Below are 16,620 nucleotides of genomic sequence, written 5' to 3'. Positions count from 1 at the left end.
TTGCCACGCTGGCGGTGCCTCTGCAGCCACAGGGCAGCCCCCCCTCCACCGGGAGGCCAAGCCCGCTTCCCACTCGCACACCCTGAGCCTCTGCACCTGGCCTCGGCCCCGCATCAGCTGCTCCTTATCTGAAACAGAGCCCCTCCCTCCAGCAACCTTCCGGGCCTTCTCTTCTCCCTGACATAATTTCAACCTCCGCCAGCATCTTTTTGCTTTCCAACATTTTCTTCCTTTGTGTTTTTATTCATCTTGAATTTTTGAGAGGCTTAAACTTATGGGGTAACCGACAAGGAAGTGGTCCCACGGCCAACTTGTGCACAAAATAGTACAGAGTTCCCTCCATTTCAAGTGAGGCCATACACGATATACCGAAATGAAACAGAAGACATGAAATGCCCATTAGACAATTCAATACAAGCTGAGCCTGGCATGTACAACACTCAGTTTTTAAAAGGGTGACCCAACTGCTTCTAGGAGCCCTCTCTGTATTCTCTCAACTCTCCCTGGAACCGCCACAGGAAGCCCACCTGCGGCTAAACCCAGACGATGGTCAGGAGCCTGCTGTGCCAGGGCCAGCCTCTAGGGAGTTTCAATAAATGACATTGTAAATCCTCGCCAGGTTTGTGGAAAGCTACCCCCACTACCACAGTTATCTTCCTATGAATTTTAGAAAGCCGCTTTAGCTCATCTGGAAAATTAAGGCCTGTTTGTCAAGGTTTCTATGGGTTAAAAAGTGACAACTCACAATCCTTCCTAAAGCTTCAACTGCTGCCTTTTTACAAAGGTTTTTAAATGAGATTTTAAAATATTCATAACCATGCTATTTCTGGAAATAGGCTTATAAGGGAAGTTTGCTTTCCTTTTTTGTGCTCTTTTGAATTTCCCCCCAATTTTACAATAAACATACAAAGACTTCTTTGTTTGAAACATCTCCTTGACATTCACAGATTTGACAACTGCTTTGATGTCTTAACTATATGAAAAGTCTGAATGACCCTGAAATGTACTCCATTTTAATATTTTGCAGCAGCACGAGTGTGAGTTTCACCTCAGAGCTCATATATAGATGTGAGTCACACAGCCAGTGACTGGTCTACAAGGCATCCAGCTCTCACACCTCAGCCAAGGTTTGTTGTTCTCTACTTACCTGCACTAAGGATCTGGGGAAACTGGTTACCTTTTTCATTTGTACTTCATTGCATTTAATGAGGAAAAGTGTGTGTGTGTGTGTGTATATGCCACGGTGGCTTCTGAAACTCTTAAGATTCTTAAAGGCGTCAGGGCATAATATTTCCAAGTGTCAGTCTAACGAATTATATATAAACTGTTTTTAAAGGGACTTTCCTGGTGGTCCAGTGGTTAAGACTCTGCCTTCCAATGCAGGGGGTACAGGTTTGATCCCTGGCTGAGGAACCGAGATCCGACATGCCGCAGGGTACAGCCAAAAATTTAAATTAAGACTTGTAAAAAAAGAAATGTTTAAAAAAAGACCTGTTAAATAGTATCCTATAGAGAGCAGAAAATGTAAGTAGTTTGTTAAAGTTGCTGAATCACTTTATGTACTACATAAATCTAACAGGGCAGTAATTTGGAAGTATGCATAAATAATCCACATTTTGTTTTACTCCCGCAAAGCAAATACATGAAAGTGATACAGTAAGTTAAAAATATATAAAAGAGATGAAAAATAGCTCCATTTCTTTCTGAATCCCACCACCCACTAAGATAATCACTGTGAACAGGTGCACGCTGCTCTAGAATTTTAGTGCACATATTTTTAAAAGTCTTATACAAATGGAAGAATTCATGGGATAATTCTATATACATACTTCCATAGATAGTGTTTGACTCTACAGTATTTTGTAGCTTTCTTTCTGTGGCCTAGCTATTGGTCAGTTGTAGAATCAACAACTGTAGGATCGAACTGTGTGATCAGCTATTGATCCTAACACCAATATATGAGTTCCCTCTTTAGGAAACGTTCGCTAATACTGCATGTAATCTGTATTTATCATCTTGACCAATTTTGCTTTACTTACACTTTCCTGAATATAATTGAGACTTAGTATTTTTCCAGATGTTAAACTGACCATGTGCATTTCTTTCTTTTTTGAAATTTATTTTTGACTGCACTGGGGCTTTGTCTAGTTGCGGCACGCAGGCCTCGCATTGTGGTGGCTTCTCTTGTTGCGGAGTGCGAGCTCCAGAGTGCAGGCTAGTCGCTGTGGTGCACAGGCTTAGCTGCCCCGTGGACGGTGGCACCTTCCCAGGCCAGGGATCAAATCTGTGTCCCAAGTATTGGCAGGAAGATTTTTAACTACTGGACCATCAGGAAAGTCTTGCATTTCTTTCTTATTCATGTATTTGCCCAAGTACTTATATATATATATGTGTGTGTGTGCTGTGTGTATATATATATATATATATATATATATATATATATCTATGTTACAAATATTAATTTCAAGTTTATTAACTCCTTTTCCACTTTGCTTATGGCATCTTTTACCATTATACAGTTAAATTTATTAATTTCTAGCCTTGGTGATATACTTAGAAAGTGCTCTCCTACAATTATAAAGATGTTTTCTTACAATGTCCTTTTTTATTTTTCACACTAAATCTCAAAGCCTCAAGTTAATGGGAAAACATGTATATTAGGAATGAAATTAATGTTTCCAAAAAAATTTTCACTTATACAACTTACTAATTCTTTATTTTCTCCACTAATTTGAAGTGTCTTCTTTGCCATATAGTAAATTCCCATATGCATATTTTCTAAACCTATACCTGTTAAATTAGCGCCTCTAGGACACTACTTACATTATCTCTGTCCTGCTCCATTATTTTTGTTTTAAAACTTTTTAGTTCCTCTTAAGAATATCTGCTTGTAGAAGAAATTCTGAACTATTCAGAATTTGGGGAGTAATTTGGGAGGAAACTGACATCTCTACCATATTGGGTCTTCCCATCCAAGAATATGACACAGCTGTTTATTCTGGCCTTTTCTGTCCTTCTATAAAGTTTTACAATTTTTTCATCTTGCATATTTCTCAATAAATTTATCTTTAAGTACTTTAGAGTTTTTGAATACAACTGTGAATAGGATCTTTTGCTATGCATAAGAAGGTTAATTTTTTTTTTTTTTTTTTTGCCTGTTTTCTATTTGGCCATCTTACTAAACTTTTTTGGCTCCAGATTAAGAACTTATTTATCAAATTAATACCTGTGTCTATTTTTGTAAGTTGAGTGCTAGAAAAAGCAGGTCTCCTGCCCAGTCCTGTATTCCAGAGATAGCTAGTATTAAACATTCTTTCATAATTTCCAGCTGATTCTTTTGAAATGTTCTAGGTATGTAAGAATTTAGTCTTTCCTCTTTATTACTTATTCTTATTTCTCTTCCTTATCTACTGCCTTGTCCCACAGCAGTAGTTCTCCGGGCTGATTCCTGACTGTAATGGAAAGTCATCAGTGCTTCACTCTTAACTGGATGATCACTAATAGCTTTCAATGGATAATCTTCAACAGGTTAAGAACATGTTTATTCCTATGATAAAAGGGCTTTTGCTACTTTTAATCAGTAATGAATTTGGAATTTTACCAAAACCTATTTTGGCATTTTGATTTTTCTTCTCCCAATAAATTATACTTTCTAATATTAAATCAGTCTTGCATTATTGGACTAAATCCTACTTGATCTCTCTATATATTGTTTTAGGACAGTCCTGGATTATACTTGCTAACATTTTATTTAGGATTCTTTGATTTACAGTATTAGTAATATTAAACTACATTTTCTTTCCTTTTGGATGATATTTTTGTTACGATTTAGACCTGATGTTATTTTCAGTTCAGTTCAGTCACTCAGTCGTGTCAGACTCTTTGTGACCCCATGAATCGCAGCATACCAGGTCTCCCTGTCCATCACCAACTCCCGGAGTTCACCCAAACTCATGTCCATCGAGTCAGTGATGCCATCCAGCCATCTCATCCTCTGTCGTCCCCTTCTCCTCCTGCCCCCAGTCCCTCCCAGCATCAGAGTCTTTTCCAATGAGTCAACTCTTCGCATGAGGTGGCCAAAGTATTGGAGTTTCAGCTTTAGCATCAGTCCTTCCAAAGAAATCCCAGGGCTGATCTCCTTTAGAATGGACTGGTTAGCCTCACAATATACACCCTTTCAATTACGTGATTTCAAATGTCAGTTATGTTTCTCACCATCACTGTTCCTTTTTAAATGGAAACTAACCTGGCAACCCACTCCAGTATTCTTGCCTGGAGAATTCCATGGACAGAGGAGCCTGGCAGGCTACAGTCCATGGAGTTGCAAAGAGTCGGACACCACCGAGTGTGACTAACAACGTTAAGAATTACAAATCCAAAAAGCACAAAAGCAAAATACTAGCCAAGTAGACTTTTAAGCATGTAAAAGCAATAGTTTTACACATTTCCATTCCCATTTAATAAACAAATGTGTATCACTCAACTAAAACTAATCACACTATGAACCATCCAAGAAAAAATAGTGCCCTTAATTGTTATTAACGGCAAACAAAAAGAGAACCACACCTATCATATATGTTTTAAAGCTAACAGTAAGGTTATTATTTATTTATTATTAAAGTATAGCCGATTAACAATATTGTCTTAGTTTCAGGTGTACAGAAAAATGATTCAGTTATACATACATATATATTTTTTCAGACTCTTTTCTCTCATAGGTTATTACAAAATACTGCGTGTAGTGTGCTACACAGTAGGTCCTTGGTGGTGATCTATTGTATATATAATAGTGTGTATCTGTTAATCCCAAACTCATTTATCCCTCTCTCTACTTTCCCCTTTAGTAAGCATAAGTTTGTCTTCTATGTATTTGACTCTACTTCTGTTTTGTATTTAGTATTTTTTTTTATTCCACATGTAAGTGATACATGGCAGATACCTATCTGACTTACATCACCTAGTATAATGATCTCTAGGTCTGTCCATGTTCCTGCAAATAGCATTATTTCATTCTTTTTTATGGCTTAATGATATTCCACTGTATATATATACTACATCTTCTTTATCCATTCTTCTATCAGTGGATATCTAGGTTGCTTCCATGTCTTGGCTATTGTGAACAGTGCTGCAGGGAACACTGCGGTGCATGTATATTTTCAAATTATGCTTTTCTCTGGATATATGTACAGGAGTGGGACTGCTAGATCATATATATGGTAGTTCTATTTTTAGTTACTGTTCTCCACAGTGGCTGCACCAATTTACATTCTCAGCAAGAGTGTAAGAGGGATCCCTTTTCTCCACATCCTCTCTCTAGCATTTACCGTTGTAGACTTTAATGATGGCCGTTCTGACTGGTATGAAATAATACTGCTTCATTGTTTCGGTTTGCATTTCTCTAATAGTGATGTTGAGCATATTTTCATGTGCATTTTGGCCATCTGTATGTCTGTTTTGGAGAAATGTCTGTTTAGATTTACTGCCAAGCTTTTGATTGGGTTGTTTGGTGTTTTGTTATTGAGTTACATGAGCTATTTATATACTTTGGAGATTAGTCCCTTGTCGGTGGCTTCATTTGCAAATATTTTCTCCCATTCTGTGGGTTGTTTTTTTTGGTTTGTTTATGGTTTCCTTTGCTACGTAAAAGCTTTTAAGTTTAATTAGGTCCCATTTGTTTTTGTTTTTATTTTCATTATTGTAGGAGGTGGATCCAAAAAGATATTGTTTCAGTTTATGCCAGAGAGTGTTCTGTCTGTGTTTTCCTCTTAAGAGTTTTATAATATCTAACCCTACACTTAGGTCATTAATCCATTTTATTTTTGTGTATAATGTTAGAAAATCTTCTAGTTTCATTCTTTTACACGTAGCTGTCGTTTTCTCAGCATCACTTATTGAAGAGACTGTCGTTTCTCCACTGTATAGTCTTGCCTTCTTTGTCACTGATTAGTTGACCATACGTCTGTGGGCTTATCTCTGGACTTCCTATCTTGTTCCAATTGATCTATATTTCTGTTTTTGTGCCAGTACCATACTATTTTGATTAGTTGAGGTACAGTCTGAAGTCAGGGAACCTGATTCCTCCAGCTCTCTTTTCTTCCTTTCTCAAGACTGCTTTGGCTATCCGGAGTCTTTTGTGTTTGCATACAAACTGTAAACTTTTTTTGTTCTAGTTCTGTGAAAAATGCTATTGGTTATTTGATACGGATTGCACTGAATCTATTCATTGCTTTGGGTAGTAGAGTCGTTTTTATATTGATTCTTACAATACAAGAACATGGTGTATCCCTCTGGGTCATTTTTGATTTCTTTCATCAGTGTCTTATCGTTTTCTGAGTACAGATCTTTTGCCTTCTTGGGCAGGTTTATTCCTAGGTATTTTGTTCTTTTTGATGTTGACGGTACATGGGACTGTTTCCTTAATTTCTCTTTCTGACCTTTCATTGTTAGTATACAGAAATCCCAGAAATTTCTGTGTCTTAATTTTGTATCTTACAACTTTACCAGATTCACTGATTAGCTCTAGTGGTTTTCTGGTAACGTCTTTAGGATTTCCTATGTATGGTATTATATCATATCATCTCAAAACAGACACTTCTTTTGGAACCCTTTATTTTTTTTTCTTCTGATTGCTGTGGCTTAAGACTTCCAAAACTATGTTGAATAAAAGTCATGAGAGTGGACATCTTGTTCCTGATCTTAGAGGAAATGCTTTCAGCTTTTCACTGTTGAGTGTAATGTTAGCGGTGGGTTTGTTATATGTAGCCTTTATTATGTTGATATAGGTTCCCTCTATGCCCACTTTCTGGAGAGCTTTATTTTTTTTAATCATAAATGAATGTTAAATTTTATCAAAATCTTTTTCTGAATCTATTGAGATGATCATAGGGTTTTTATTCTTCAATGTGTTAATGTGGCGTATCACACTTATTTGCCGATACTGAAAAATCCTTGTATCCCTGGCTAAATCCCACTTGATCATGGTTAGGGATCCTTTTAATGTATTATTGGATTCAGTTTGCTAGTATTTTGTTGAGAATTTTTGCGTCTGTGTTCGTTAGAGATAGTGGCCTGTAATTTTCTTTTTTGTGGTATCTTTATCTGGTTTTGGCATCAGGGTGATTGTAGCTTTTTCGATTGAGTTTAGCAGTGTTCCTTACTCTTTAATATTCTGTAATAGTTTCAGAAGAATAGATATTAAGTCGTCTCTAAGTGTTTGATAGAATTCACCTGTGAAGCCATCTGATCCTAGACTTTTGTTTATTGGAAGTTTTTAAATCACAGTGTCACTTTTAGTATTTAGGATAGGTCTGTTCACATTTCTTCTGGTTCAGTCTTGGAAGGTTGTATGTTTCTAAGAATCTGTCCATTTCTCCCAAGTTGTCTATTTCATTGGCATATAGTTGCTTATGGTAGTCTCTTATGATCCTTTGTATTTCTGTGATGTCCACTGTAACTTAGTTTTTCATTTCTAATTTTATTGATTTGAGCCCTCTCCCTTTCTTTTCCTTAATGTGTCTGGTAAAGGTTAATCAAAGAACCAACTTTTAGTTTCACTGATCTTTTCTATTGTTTTCATCGTCTCCATTTATTTCTGCTCTGATCTTTATGATTTCTTCTACTAATTTTGAGTTTTGTTTTCTCTAGTTGCTTTAGCTGTAAGATTAGGCTGTTTACTTGAGATTTTTCTTGTTTTCTGAAGTAAGATTGTCTTACTATAAACTTCCTTCTTAAAATTGCTTTTTCTGTGTCCCCTAGGTTTTGTAATGTGGTGTCCATTTGGTCTAATGTGTCATTTAAGGCCTGTGTTTCCTTATTAATTTTCTGTGTGGATCTGTCTATCGATGTAAGTGGGGTGTTAAAGTCCCCCACTATTGTTGTGTTACTGTCCATTTCTCCTTTTATGACTGTTCCTGAATGTGTAAGACAAATGCTATGCTGGGTGCATATTTACAATTGTTATATCTTCTTGGATTAATCCTGATTATTTTGTACTGTCCTTTTTTGTCTCTTGTAACATTTTTTATTTTAAAGTTGATTTTGCCTGATAGGAGTATTGCTATTCCAGCTTTCTTTGATTTTCATTTGTATGGAATACCTTTCTCCATCCCCTTTCAGTTTGTATGTGTCATTAGATCTGAGGTGGGTCTCTTGAGGACAGCATATATGTGTGTGTGTCTTGTTTCTATATCCATTCAGCCAATCTGTGTCTTCTGAATGAAGCATTTAATCTGTTTACATTTAAGGTAATTATCAATATATATGTTCTTAAGGCCATTTTGTTAATTGTTTTGGATTTGTTTTTGTAGGTCTTTTTTCTTCCCTTCCCTTGTGATCTGAGGAATATCTTTAGTGTTGGGTTTGGGTTACTTTTTCTTTTTGTGAGTGTGTATCTTATAAGTTTTTGGCTTGCAATTACCATGAGGTTTTGATATAGCAGTCTATATATATATATAAGATTAAGTTGCCGGTCTCTTAATTTCAAATGCATGTGTACTCTCCTCACCGTTGCTGGTCTTGGTATTTGTGTGTGATTGATTTCCTACTTTTACTGTGTGGTTGCCTTTCCCAGTGAACTTTCCCATTAGTAATTTTCTCATTTTCAGTTGTGGCCTTAACTTTTCTGTCTAGAAAAGTTCATTTCCTATTTGTTGTAAAGATGATTTGGGTGTGCTGAGTTCTTTTAGCTTTTGCTTGTCTGTAAAGCTTTTGATTTCTCTGTCAAAGCTAAGCAAGAGCCTTTCTGGGTAGTGTATTCTTGGTTGTGTGTTTTTCCCTTTTGTCACTTTAAATACATCATGCCACTCCCTTCTGGCCTGCAGAGTTTTCGCTTAAAAAAAAAAAAAATCAGCTGATAACCAGACAGGAATTCCCTAGTTGCTTTTAATATTTTCTAATTTTTGTCAGTTTGATTAATGTGTGTCTCAATGTGTTCCTCATTGGATCTTCCTGTATGCGAGCCTGCACTTCTTGGACTTGAGTGTGCGTTTCCTCTCCTTAGGGAATTTTTTGGCGATTATCTCTTCAAATACTTTCTCAGGCCCTTTCTTCTCCTTCTGGGACCCCTATAATGCAAACGCTGGTACATTTAATGCTGTCCCAGAAGTCTCTTGGACTGTCCACATTTCTTTTCTTAATTCTGTTCCAAAGCAGTGATTTCCAGCAATCTGGTGTCCAGCTCATTTTTTCATCTGCCTCATTTATTCTACTATTGATTCCATCTACTGTATTTTTCATTTGTTATTGTTCATCTCTGTTCTTTAAAGCATCTAGCTCTTTATTGTATCCCCTCAGACTATGCCTTCATTCTTTTCCTGAGATATTGGATCTTCTTTACTATTATTACTCTGAATTTTTCTTCAAGGAGATTGCTTATCTTCATTCCGCTTAGTTGTTCTTGGGTTTTATCTTATTCCTTCATCTAGAACATATTTCTCTGCCATCTCATTGTATCTAATTTTGTGCATCTGTGGCCTCTATTTTCCAAGCTGCAGGACTATAATTCTCCTTGGTTCTGGTGCCTTCCCCTTGGTGGGTGAGCTTGGTCCAGGGACTGGTACTTGCCCACTGGTGGGTAGAGCTGGGATTTGTCCCTCTGATAGGCAGGGCTGTCTCAAGTGATGTGTTTATAGGTGGCTGTTGGGTGGAGCCAGGTGCCAAAATGGCCACCTCTGGGAGAGCTCACAATAATGAGCCTTCCCTGGGGTGTTCACTACCACTGTCCTTGCCCCTACAGTGAGCCACAGCTGACCCCCGCCTCCCCAGGACCCCCTCTTAAGACCCAAAGGTAGGTCTAGCCCATACTCCTATGGAGTCACTGCTTTGCCCTGGGTCCCAGTGCATGTGAAACCTCGTGTGCACCCTCCAAGAGTGGAGTCTCTTGTTCCCCCTCAGTCCTGTGGAGCTCCTACAGTCAAGCCCGACTGGTTTTCAAAGCCAAACGCTCTGGAGGCTCTTTCTCCTGATTCCAGACCCCCAGGCTGGGGAGCCTGATGCGGGGCTCAGAACTCACTTCTTATGGGAGAGTCTCTGTGATATGTTTATTTTCTAGTTTGTGGGTCACCCTCCCACCAGATATGGGAGTTGATTATAAAACAGAAGCATTCCTACCATCTCACTGTGACTTCTTTGTCTTTGGGTGTAGAATATCTTTTTTGGTGGCTTTGAGTCCTTTTTTGTCAATGGCTATTCAGCAATCAGTTGTAATTCTGGTGTTTTTGTGCGAGCAGGTGAGCTCATGTCCTACTCCACCGTCTTGTCTCCTGCCTCCTCCTCCTCAAGCAGAAGTTGAGCCCTGACTCAAAGGCAGATGTCTTTCTTTGATGGGTCGTTATGAGAGATAATGCCACTGTGTGCTGCTATGTCTCCACTGTGCAATTCGGTTGCCTTATGAAACTTTCTGAAATAAGGTGCTTTTTCATCTTGAAATTTTTCTAGCCTTCTGGGTCCTTTACACCTTCTTGAAAATTACCAGCATCATTTGAAAATCTCGTTTTGTTGTGTTTCACAGATACTGCATGGTTTAGAAATTCTGAAGCTGACAGTAAGCTCTTTTAATAAAATAAAAATCAAAAGTGTGAGGATTCAAAGGAAAGTCAGTTGAGAATACTGGAAACATGATGCTAATACCAATCTGTATCAGATTTCAGTGACTCTGTGCCAAGAAAAATTCTATTTGGGATGTGAGGCAAATGCAACTTGTCACTTCTCTTGTTTGTAGCAAGTACAGCTTATAACCACCTGCGTAAGCTGTGTCATACACACTCCTGGATGGTCTCCAGAAAGAAAAATCTCTCAGTATTAGAGCATTCTGGGATAAGTTTAATTGAAATGTTACAGAAAGCAATAAGAACCAAGTATGTGACCAATTCAGGAGGGGTGCGAGGAATCAGCACTGAGGAAAAGGAGGACAGAAACATGAGCAAATGAGTGTCTCTGTGTCTCGAAGTCAAAAATCATCTGGACTAAATCAGTGTTGTTGAGGAAATATTATTCAAATATATACCCATATATATATACACACATACACACTGAGGAATAACATTAATATTAGTGTTCTTATTGAAATTTTAAGATGAATTCAGTCTAATTTAGATTATATAGTTTAAGGCTAATTCCTTTAAAATTTTCATTGATTTCCTCTCTAAATGATCAAATAATGTTTGTTTTATGCTTAAATTAGCCTGAATTCACATGCTGTAAATATACAGGGAAGGTGGTCTGACATTTGCTATCAAGTAAACTGTGATATTTTCTTAATTTCAAACAGGCCAGAAACAGTTTTAGAGAAACATACTATAGCCACATATTTTAGGGGGAAGTGGCATGAATGGGGCTTCCTTAAATTTATTCCATACTCTTGTTCAAACAAGACAGACAACACTGTCAGATAGATGGAGAACAAACTAAAAGCATCTACAAAGTGTCTTCATATACATTTTGCTGAATAATTTGATTCTAGAGCAGCACTGTCCATGCTGGAACTTTCTGCAATAGTGGAAATGTTCTGCATCTGTGCTGACCACTTGCCATATATGGCTACTGAGCACCTGAGTTTTAAATTTTGATTACATTTTAATAGGCACATGTGACTTTGTGGTCTGCATGTTGGACAGTGCGGTTTTAGACCAACAGAACCTTCTTCTGTAAGAAAAGATTACATAATATGTATATAAATCATGACAGTATCACCTAAAACTGTTAAAGGACAAAAAAGTTACTTTTGGTGAACATGCCCTTCAGGGTATAACGTTGTTATCTGCCTTCAGTGTAGGGGTCCTTAATGACAGCACACATACTAGATCCTTTTTTTCCTATCCTGATAAGTTTCTTCTTTCTCTGACTGAAAAGAATAGTCATTTTAGTGGTTGATCAAGGACAGGCCTTTTGCCTTGACTAAAGTAGTTAATACTCAGGAAGGAAAAAATTTGTTCAAAAATCTCCTAAGTGTGAATTTTAATTTTCCAATTAAAAGCAAGGCCTCAGGCTTAGCCAACAGTTGCCATCATCGAGAGCTCTCAAATTACCAGGCATACAAGAGAGTAAATGACACCACAGTTTATAAAGTTTTTCTGAGGTTCTTTCTCCCTCTGGATACTAGGGGAACAGCCATAGAATAAACTATTTCATTAGATCGGAATAAAGTTTTGTGCTAGATTTACAATTATTAAAAAGAAGACAGAAGAGTCTGGAGCAGAATGGATACATATGCACGTATGCATGGCTGAGTCCCTTTGCTGTCCACCTGAAACTATCACAACATTATTAATGGACTACACGCCAATACAAAATAAAAAGTTCAAAAATAAAAAGGTAAGAAATATTGTACACTTGACAGCAGGTCAATACCTCTGGCAGGTATTCTTGCTAAACAATTTTTTTGGACAGGAAGAGACATTCAGGTTTGACTTAAGTTACAGCACAAATTTCATTAAAACAATCAACAATACAGCACTTCTAGATGAAGCTTATATATGTATTATTCAGCTATTTCAGGGTAGGGGAAGAAATTCCAGAACATTAAAGTATCTTTACCTCGTAATGAACAAGTTGGTCCATTTTCTTGATTCTTAGAGCGCTTATTTCTGAACTGACTTGGAATATCTAATGAAAGGTCTTAAAAGGAAATAGGAAAATGGAACTGTTAAAGGAATATATAACCACACAAAAAATAATTTCCAAAAATGATGTATTTTTAAGGATTTATCTCTTTACTGTCTTAGCTTTCAAAGGAAACATTGCAGTTATTATTTTAATACAGTATCATATCATCACATGCCAAGTATGTCTTACCTAGGAATGGATCAAACTTTCTAGATTCTGTCCCACATATGAGACAGTTAACTTCATTTTGGAGAATGCCTCCGAATATAGCTGTGACAACCGTAGATGCTCCATTTCTAAAGAAAATCACATAGGAAAATATCTCAGTAAAAAACTAAAATATATGTAAAAGCTCCTCTAGGTCACTCCCCACTCCCTTTGGGGGATATATAATTTAAATTATAGAATAACACAAAAGCTTAAAAGCTAAATAGATGTATACCAAATAAAAGGTTTAAGCCACTGGCCTTCCTCTGACCCCTCTCCCAATGCCACTACTTTCTATAATACAAAAGTTACTAACACTGAACATCTGCCATTACTAACAGATCACATATGTACTTGTATTCAGAGCAAGAGACCCCTTTTCCCTCCAATATACCCCTCAGGAACAGGAAACCCCCGTATATTAGATCCTTTGCAAGATTTCTCATCATATGGGGATCTCTCTAAATTATGTTACTTTGAACAACAACCTTCATCAAAGATAGTTTAAGATTTTTTTTTTAGATGTTCACATTTGGGGAAAATGAGGTAAACAAATTTAACACATACTTAGTCATCACTGGTAGAGAGATGATTTCACAAACACTTAAACAATATCATTCCCCTGTAGAGATCAAAAATGTGTACAGCACTGTAAGAACAATAAGACACCGACTGTCCTAATGTTACTTAACCTACGTGTGCCTCAGCTCATCAAATGTAAAACAGGAATAACATCCATCTACCTTAGAAGCCTGGTGATGAGGAAATGCAAATATACGTACAATGCTTTTTAGACAAGTGCTTACCAAAGAGAAAGCCCTCTGAGTAAGCATCTTTGATCTGAGTGGCAGGGCCGCACCTGCCTTCTGCTGTCCTCTCTTCCCTAAGTATACACCTTGGACGTGTACCTCGCTCTGTGGCAGGCGCGCGGCGTGCCACGGTTTGGACGGTAACAGCTGACAAGGTGCATCAGTGACAGAATGATTAGCAAGCACTTATGTACTTAGGTGCCAGGCTCCATTCTAAATACTTTCCATGTGCTAAACTAATCCTCACAACAACTCTGAGGTAGAGAAGATTGTCCCCATTTTACAGACAAGGAAGCTGAGGTTCAAAGGTTAAATAACTTGGCCCAAGTTCACACAGCTGGCCTGACCTGAGCTCCTTCTCTTAACAATATAGTATTGATGGGTATATACTTTGGTAAAAAATATTTAAAATCCCAAATGGCTCCAGGTTTCACTGCAACCACAGGAACCCACATAAAACTGTCAACAGAACAAATAAAGATAAATCAGAATATAAGAAAATGAAATTAAATTATTAATGGTACTGAGGTTATTTTATTGTGTGCTTTCATTAATAGCACTATAGTGAACACAAATGTGAACTTTTGCACACTTATGCAGTTATCTGAGCCAGTATATTGCTCTTTTTTACTAACAGTAATTTGAGGTGGTTTCTGTCACTTACAGTCAATAGTATTCCTAACACACTGAACCATACTTTGAGTTGCTCCAAATGAAACCTACTGCAATGATGAGACAGAAAAAAACCTACCCAAGCAAACCTATTATTTTAAAAGTTCTGCTTCCTTTTCTTTGAAAGGGCTTCCTTCTGTACTGGTAAAAGAAATACACTGTAGCTTTTTAAGTTGTTCATAAGATACATGACTTTAGTATTACAAAGGATATACCCCAAAAAAATCTACTGAAAATAAAGGGTTTATGACTGATCCTTTCATACTGATATTCACATAATCTGCTGCCTTTAATTAAAATGGAAACTGCTTTATTAAAAAGCAGTACATTTAAACTCAATGTACTTCTTCCTTTACAATTTCTTCCTCTGAAAAAAAGATACTAATCAAGTCTTGGCTATTTTAAAACAAGATTCACAAGTTATTTCAAAATCACTTCTATCATAACTGCACACCAGGAAAAGTGTAAATATTAGCTACTTGGACAGGCTGTTATGCTGAGAAGGTCCTTTATACTTGGACTAATGATCTTCTACATATTAAAAAGAACCCACCTGCTATTTATTTCTACCATCCTCGCCCCCACCTTCAGTAGGGATTGATGTGTTTATATGAATAAACACAAATATAGGAGACCTTTTTTGTTGATTTTCTTTTTTTTTTTTTTTTTTTTTTTTGGCAGTTTTAGCAAGTCTCATCCTTAGATCCTGAAATGCATCTTCCATGAATTTAAGGAAACATAAAGAAGCCTGAGTTTTTAATATCTGAGAGGGGAACAGCTACCCACTCCAATATTCTAGCCTGGAGAATTCCAAGGACTGTATAGTCCACAGGGTCGCAAAGAGTCGGACATGACTGAGCAGCTTTCACTTTTATGTTCCTAACTCACTGCTGCTGCTAAGTCACTTCAGTCGTGTCCGACTCTGTGCGACCCCATAGACAGCAGCCCACCAGGCTCCCCCGTCCCTGGGATTCTCCAGGCAAGAACACTGGAGTGGGTGGCCATTTCCTTCTCCTAATGAAACTTAAAATTTACTATTATTTAAAATATCATTAAAAGATATGGATTAATACTGAAAACTCAAGAGTTACTAAAAGAACAACCTGTGACTATCTCAAAATGTGATACCCCCTCACTTCACATGGACTGGCCTTCTTAGAGCCCAGCTCAGTATCCTTTGTGTATAAGTATACCGTCACATAAAATACAAAGCAGAATTTGTTATTTAATACTATGTTTGAGTTGATGCTAGCAGCAGGGCCATTTCTACAAGATCACAGTTCCTTCCCCCTCTATACTTGTTTCTAACTTGAACATAGCTACTAGGACCTTGAGGACCAAACATTTTAAGAAGTATGGCCATTCATAATAATTGCCCTTCTCTGATTCAGTCAGATTAACTATGAGACTACCGATTTATGGACTGCCAGGCGATAATACTACAGCAACCCTATATATTATTTTCTTTCATTCTTTGGGGAATTCATCTTATAAAGTCCATTTCCTGCATAGATAAGTATAAAGTTTTTCCCAAAATTTGAACACAAGGAGACAAATAACCAAAATCCAAGCTGAAATAAAAGTCGATTATGTCTCCCTTAGCAAAATAAACATTCTGATCTCAATGTATATTTGGGAGTATTAGTACTTGGGAAAGCAACCCAAAAGGTTGTTTTGTTCATATTGAGAGGCAAAAAAACCCCCAAATTCAGAAAAGTTATCACTGCCTCAGTGTGATTAAAGAACAGGTTAAAAATATAAAATTATTTTTGGAAAAGTTAAGTCAAAAATGAAGCTGTAGGAAAATACACATTCAAAATATTTTAAGCCTTCATGACTAGTGAACAGAGGGAAATGAAATCTTACATGCAACATTTGTTACTTGCAGACAGAGTAGAATTCTCTTGCAGAATTGATGAGCGGGAAATACCGTTGAAACCACCCTGGAGTTCCAAGTGCAGGTGGTCTAGCAGGTAGCGCATGAACTCATGGGCATCCTGCTGCTGATAGCCCCTTGAAGCAAACAGAGATAGTCACTGAGTGGCTCTGCCTCCCTGGCCAGACACGCTGGAGGGTGAAGTGAAGGGAGGGCCGCAACGCTGTGCTCAGAACACAGGGAGGCTCCCTCATCCCTCATCCTCACTTCCTTCTTGTCTTATACATAACATTACCTTCAAGACAGAATTCCACTTCTTAAAAGTAAGTTTGGAAACACGGACTAGTAGAGCTAATTGGACTTGGATGATGTCAGTTGAGATCACTGTAAGGGGAACACTGAGAGGCAAAAAGGGAGTTGTGTGACCTGCCTGAAGCCCTACAGCAGGAGAGTAAC

At 37.5% G+C, this 16,620-nt stretch overlaps 1 protein-coding gene and 1 long non-coding RNA gene across 6 annotated transcripts in view; one reads left to right on the top strand and one right to left on the bottom strand.

The window, feature by feature from the left end:
- Positions 1–3,663, top strand: part of LOC123328078 — a 34,896-nt gene extending 31,233 nt beyond the window's left edge. Inside the window, exons 2-3 of one of the 2 annotated variants that reach the window (XR_006542821.1) lie at positions 1,028–1,127; positions 3,427–3,663. This is a non-coding gene — a long non-coding RNA (uncharacterized LOC123328078). The remainder of the gene's footprint in view (positions 1–1,027; positions 1,128–3,426) is intronic. The other variant, XR_006542822.1, reaches the window with a different exon arrangement.
- The window catches only part of USP3 (ubiquitin specific peptidase 3), a 107,949-nt gene that overhangs the window by 21,288 nt on the left and 70,041 nt on the right, over positions 1–16,620 (bottom strand). For all 4 annotated transcript variants that reach the window (XM_006044923.3, XM_025295752.2, XM_044925104.1 and 1 more), the window contains 3 exons: positions 16,155–16,301; positions 12,790–12,896; positions 12,532–12,612 (listed from right to left, as the gene is read on the bottom strand). In XM_006044923.3, coding sequence (XP_006044985.1) covers positions 12,532–12,612; positions 12,790–12,896; positions 16,155–16,301 — 335 coding nt within the window. The remainder of the gene's footprint in view (positions 1–12,531; positions 12,613–12,789; positions 12,897–16,154; positions 16,302–16,620) is intronic.

Source organism: Bubalus bubalis, chromosome 11, assembly GCF_019923935.1.
Source record: "Bubalus bubalis isolate 160015118507 breed Murrah chromosome 11, NDDB_SH_1, whole genome shotgun sequence".
NCBI classification, from domain to species: Eukaryota; Metazoa; Chordata; class Mammalia; order Artiodactyla; family Bovidae; genus Bubalus; species Bubalus bubalis.
This window is presented reverse-complemented; position numbering and strand designations above follow the sequence as displayed.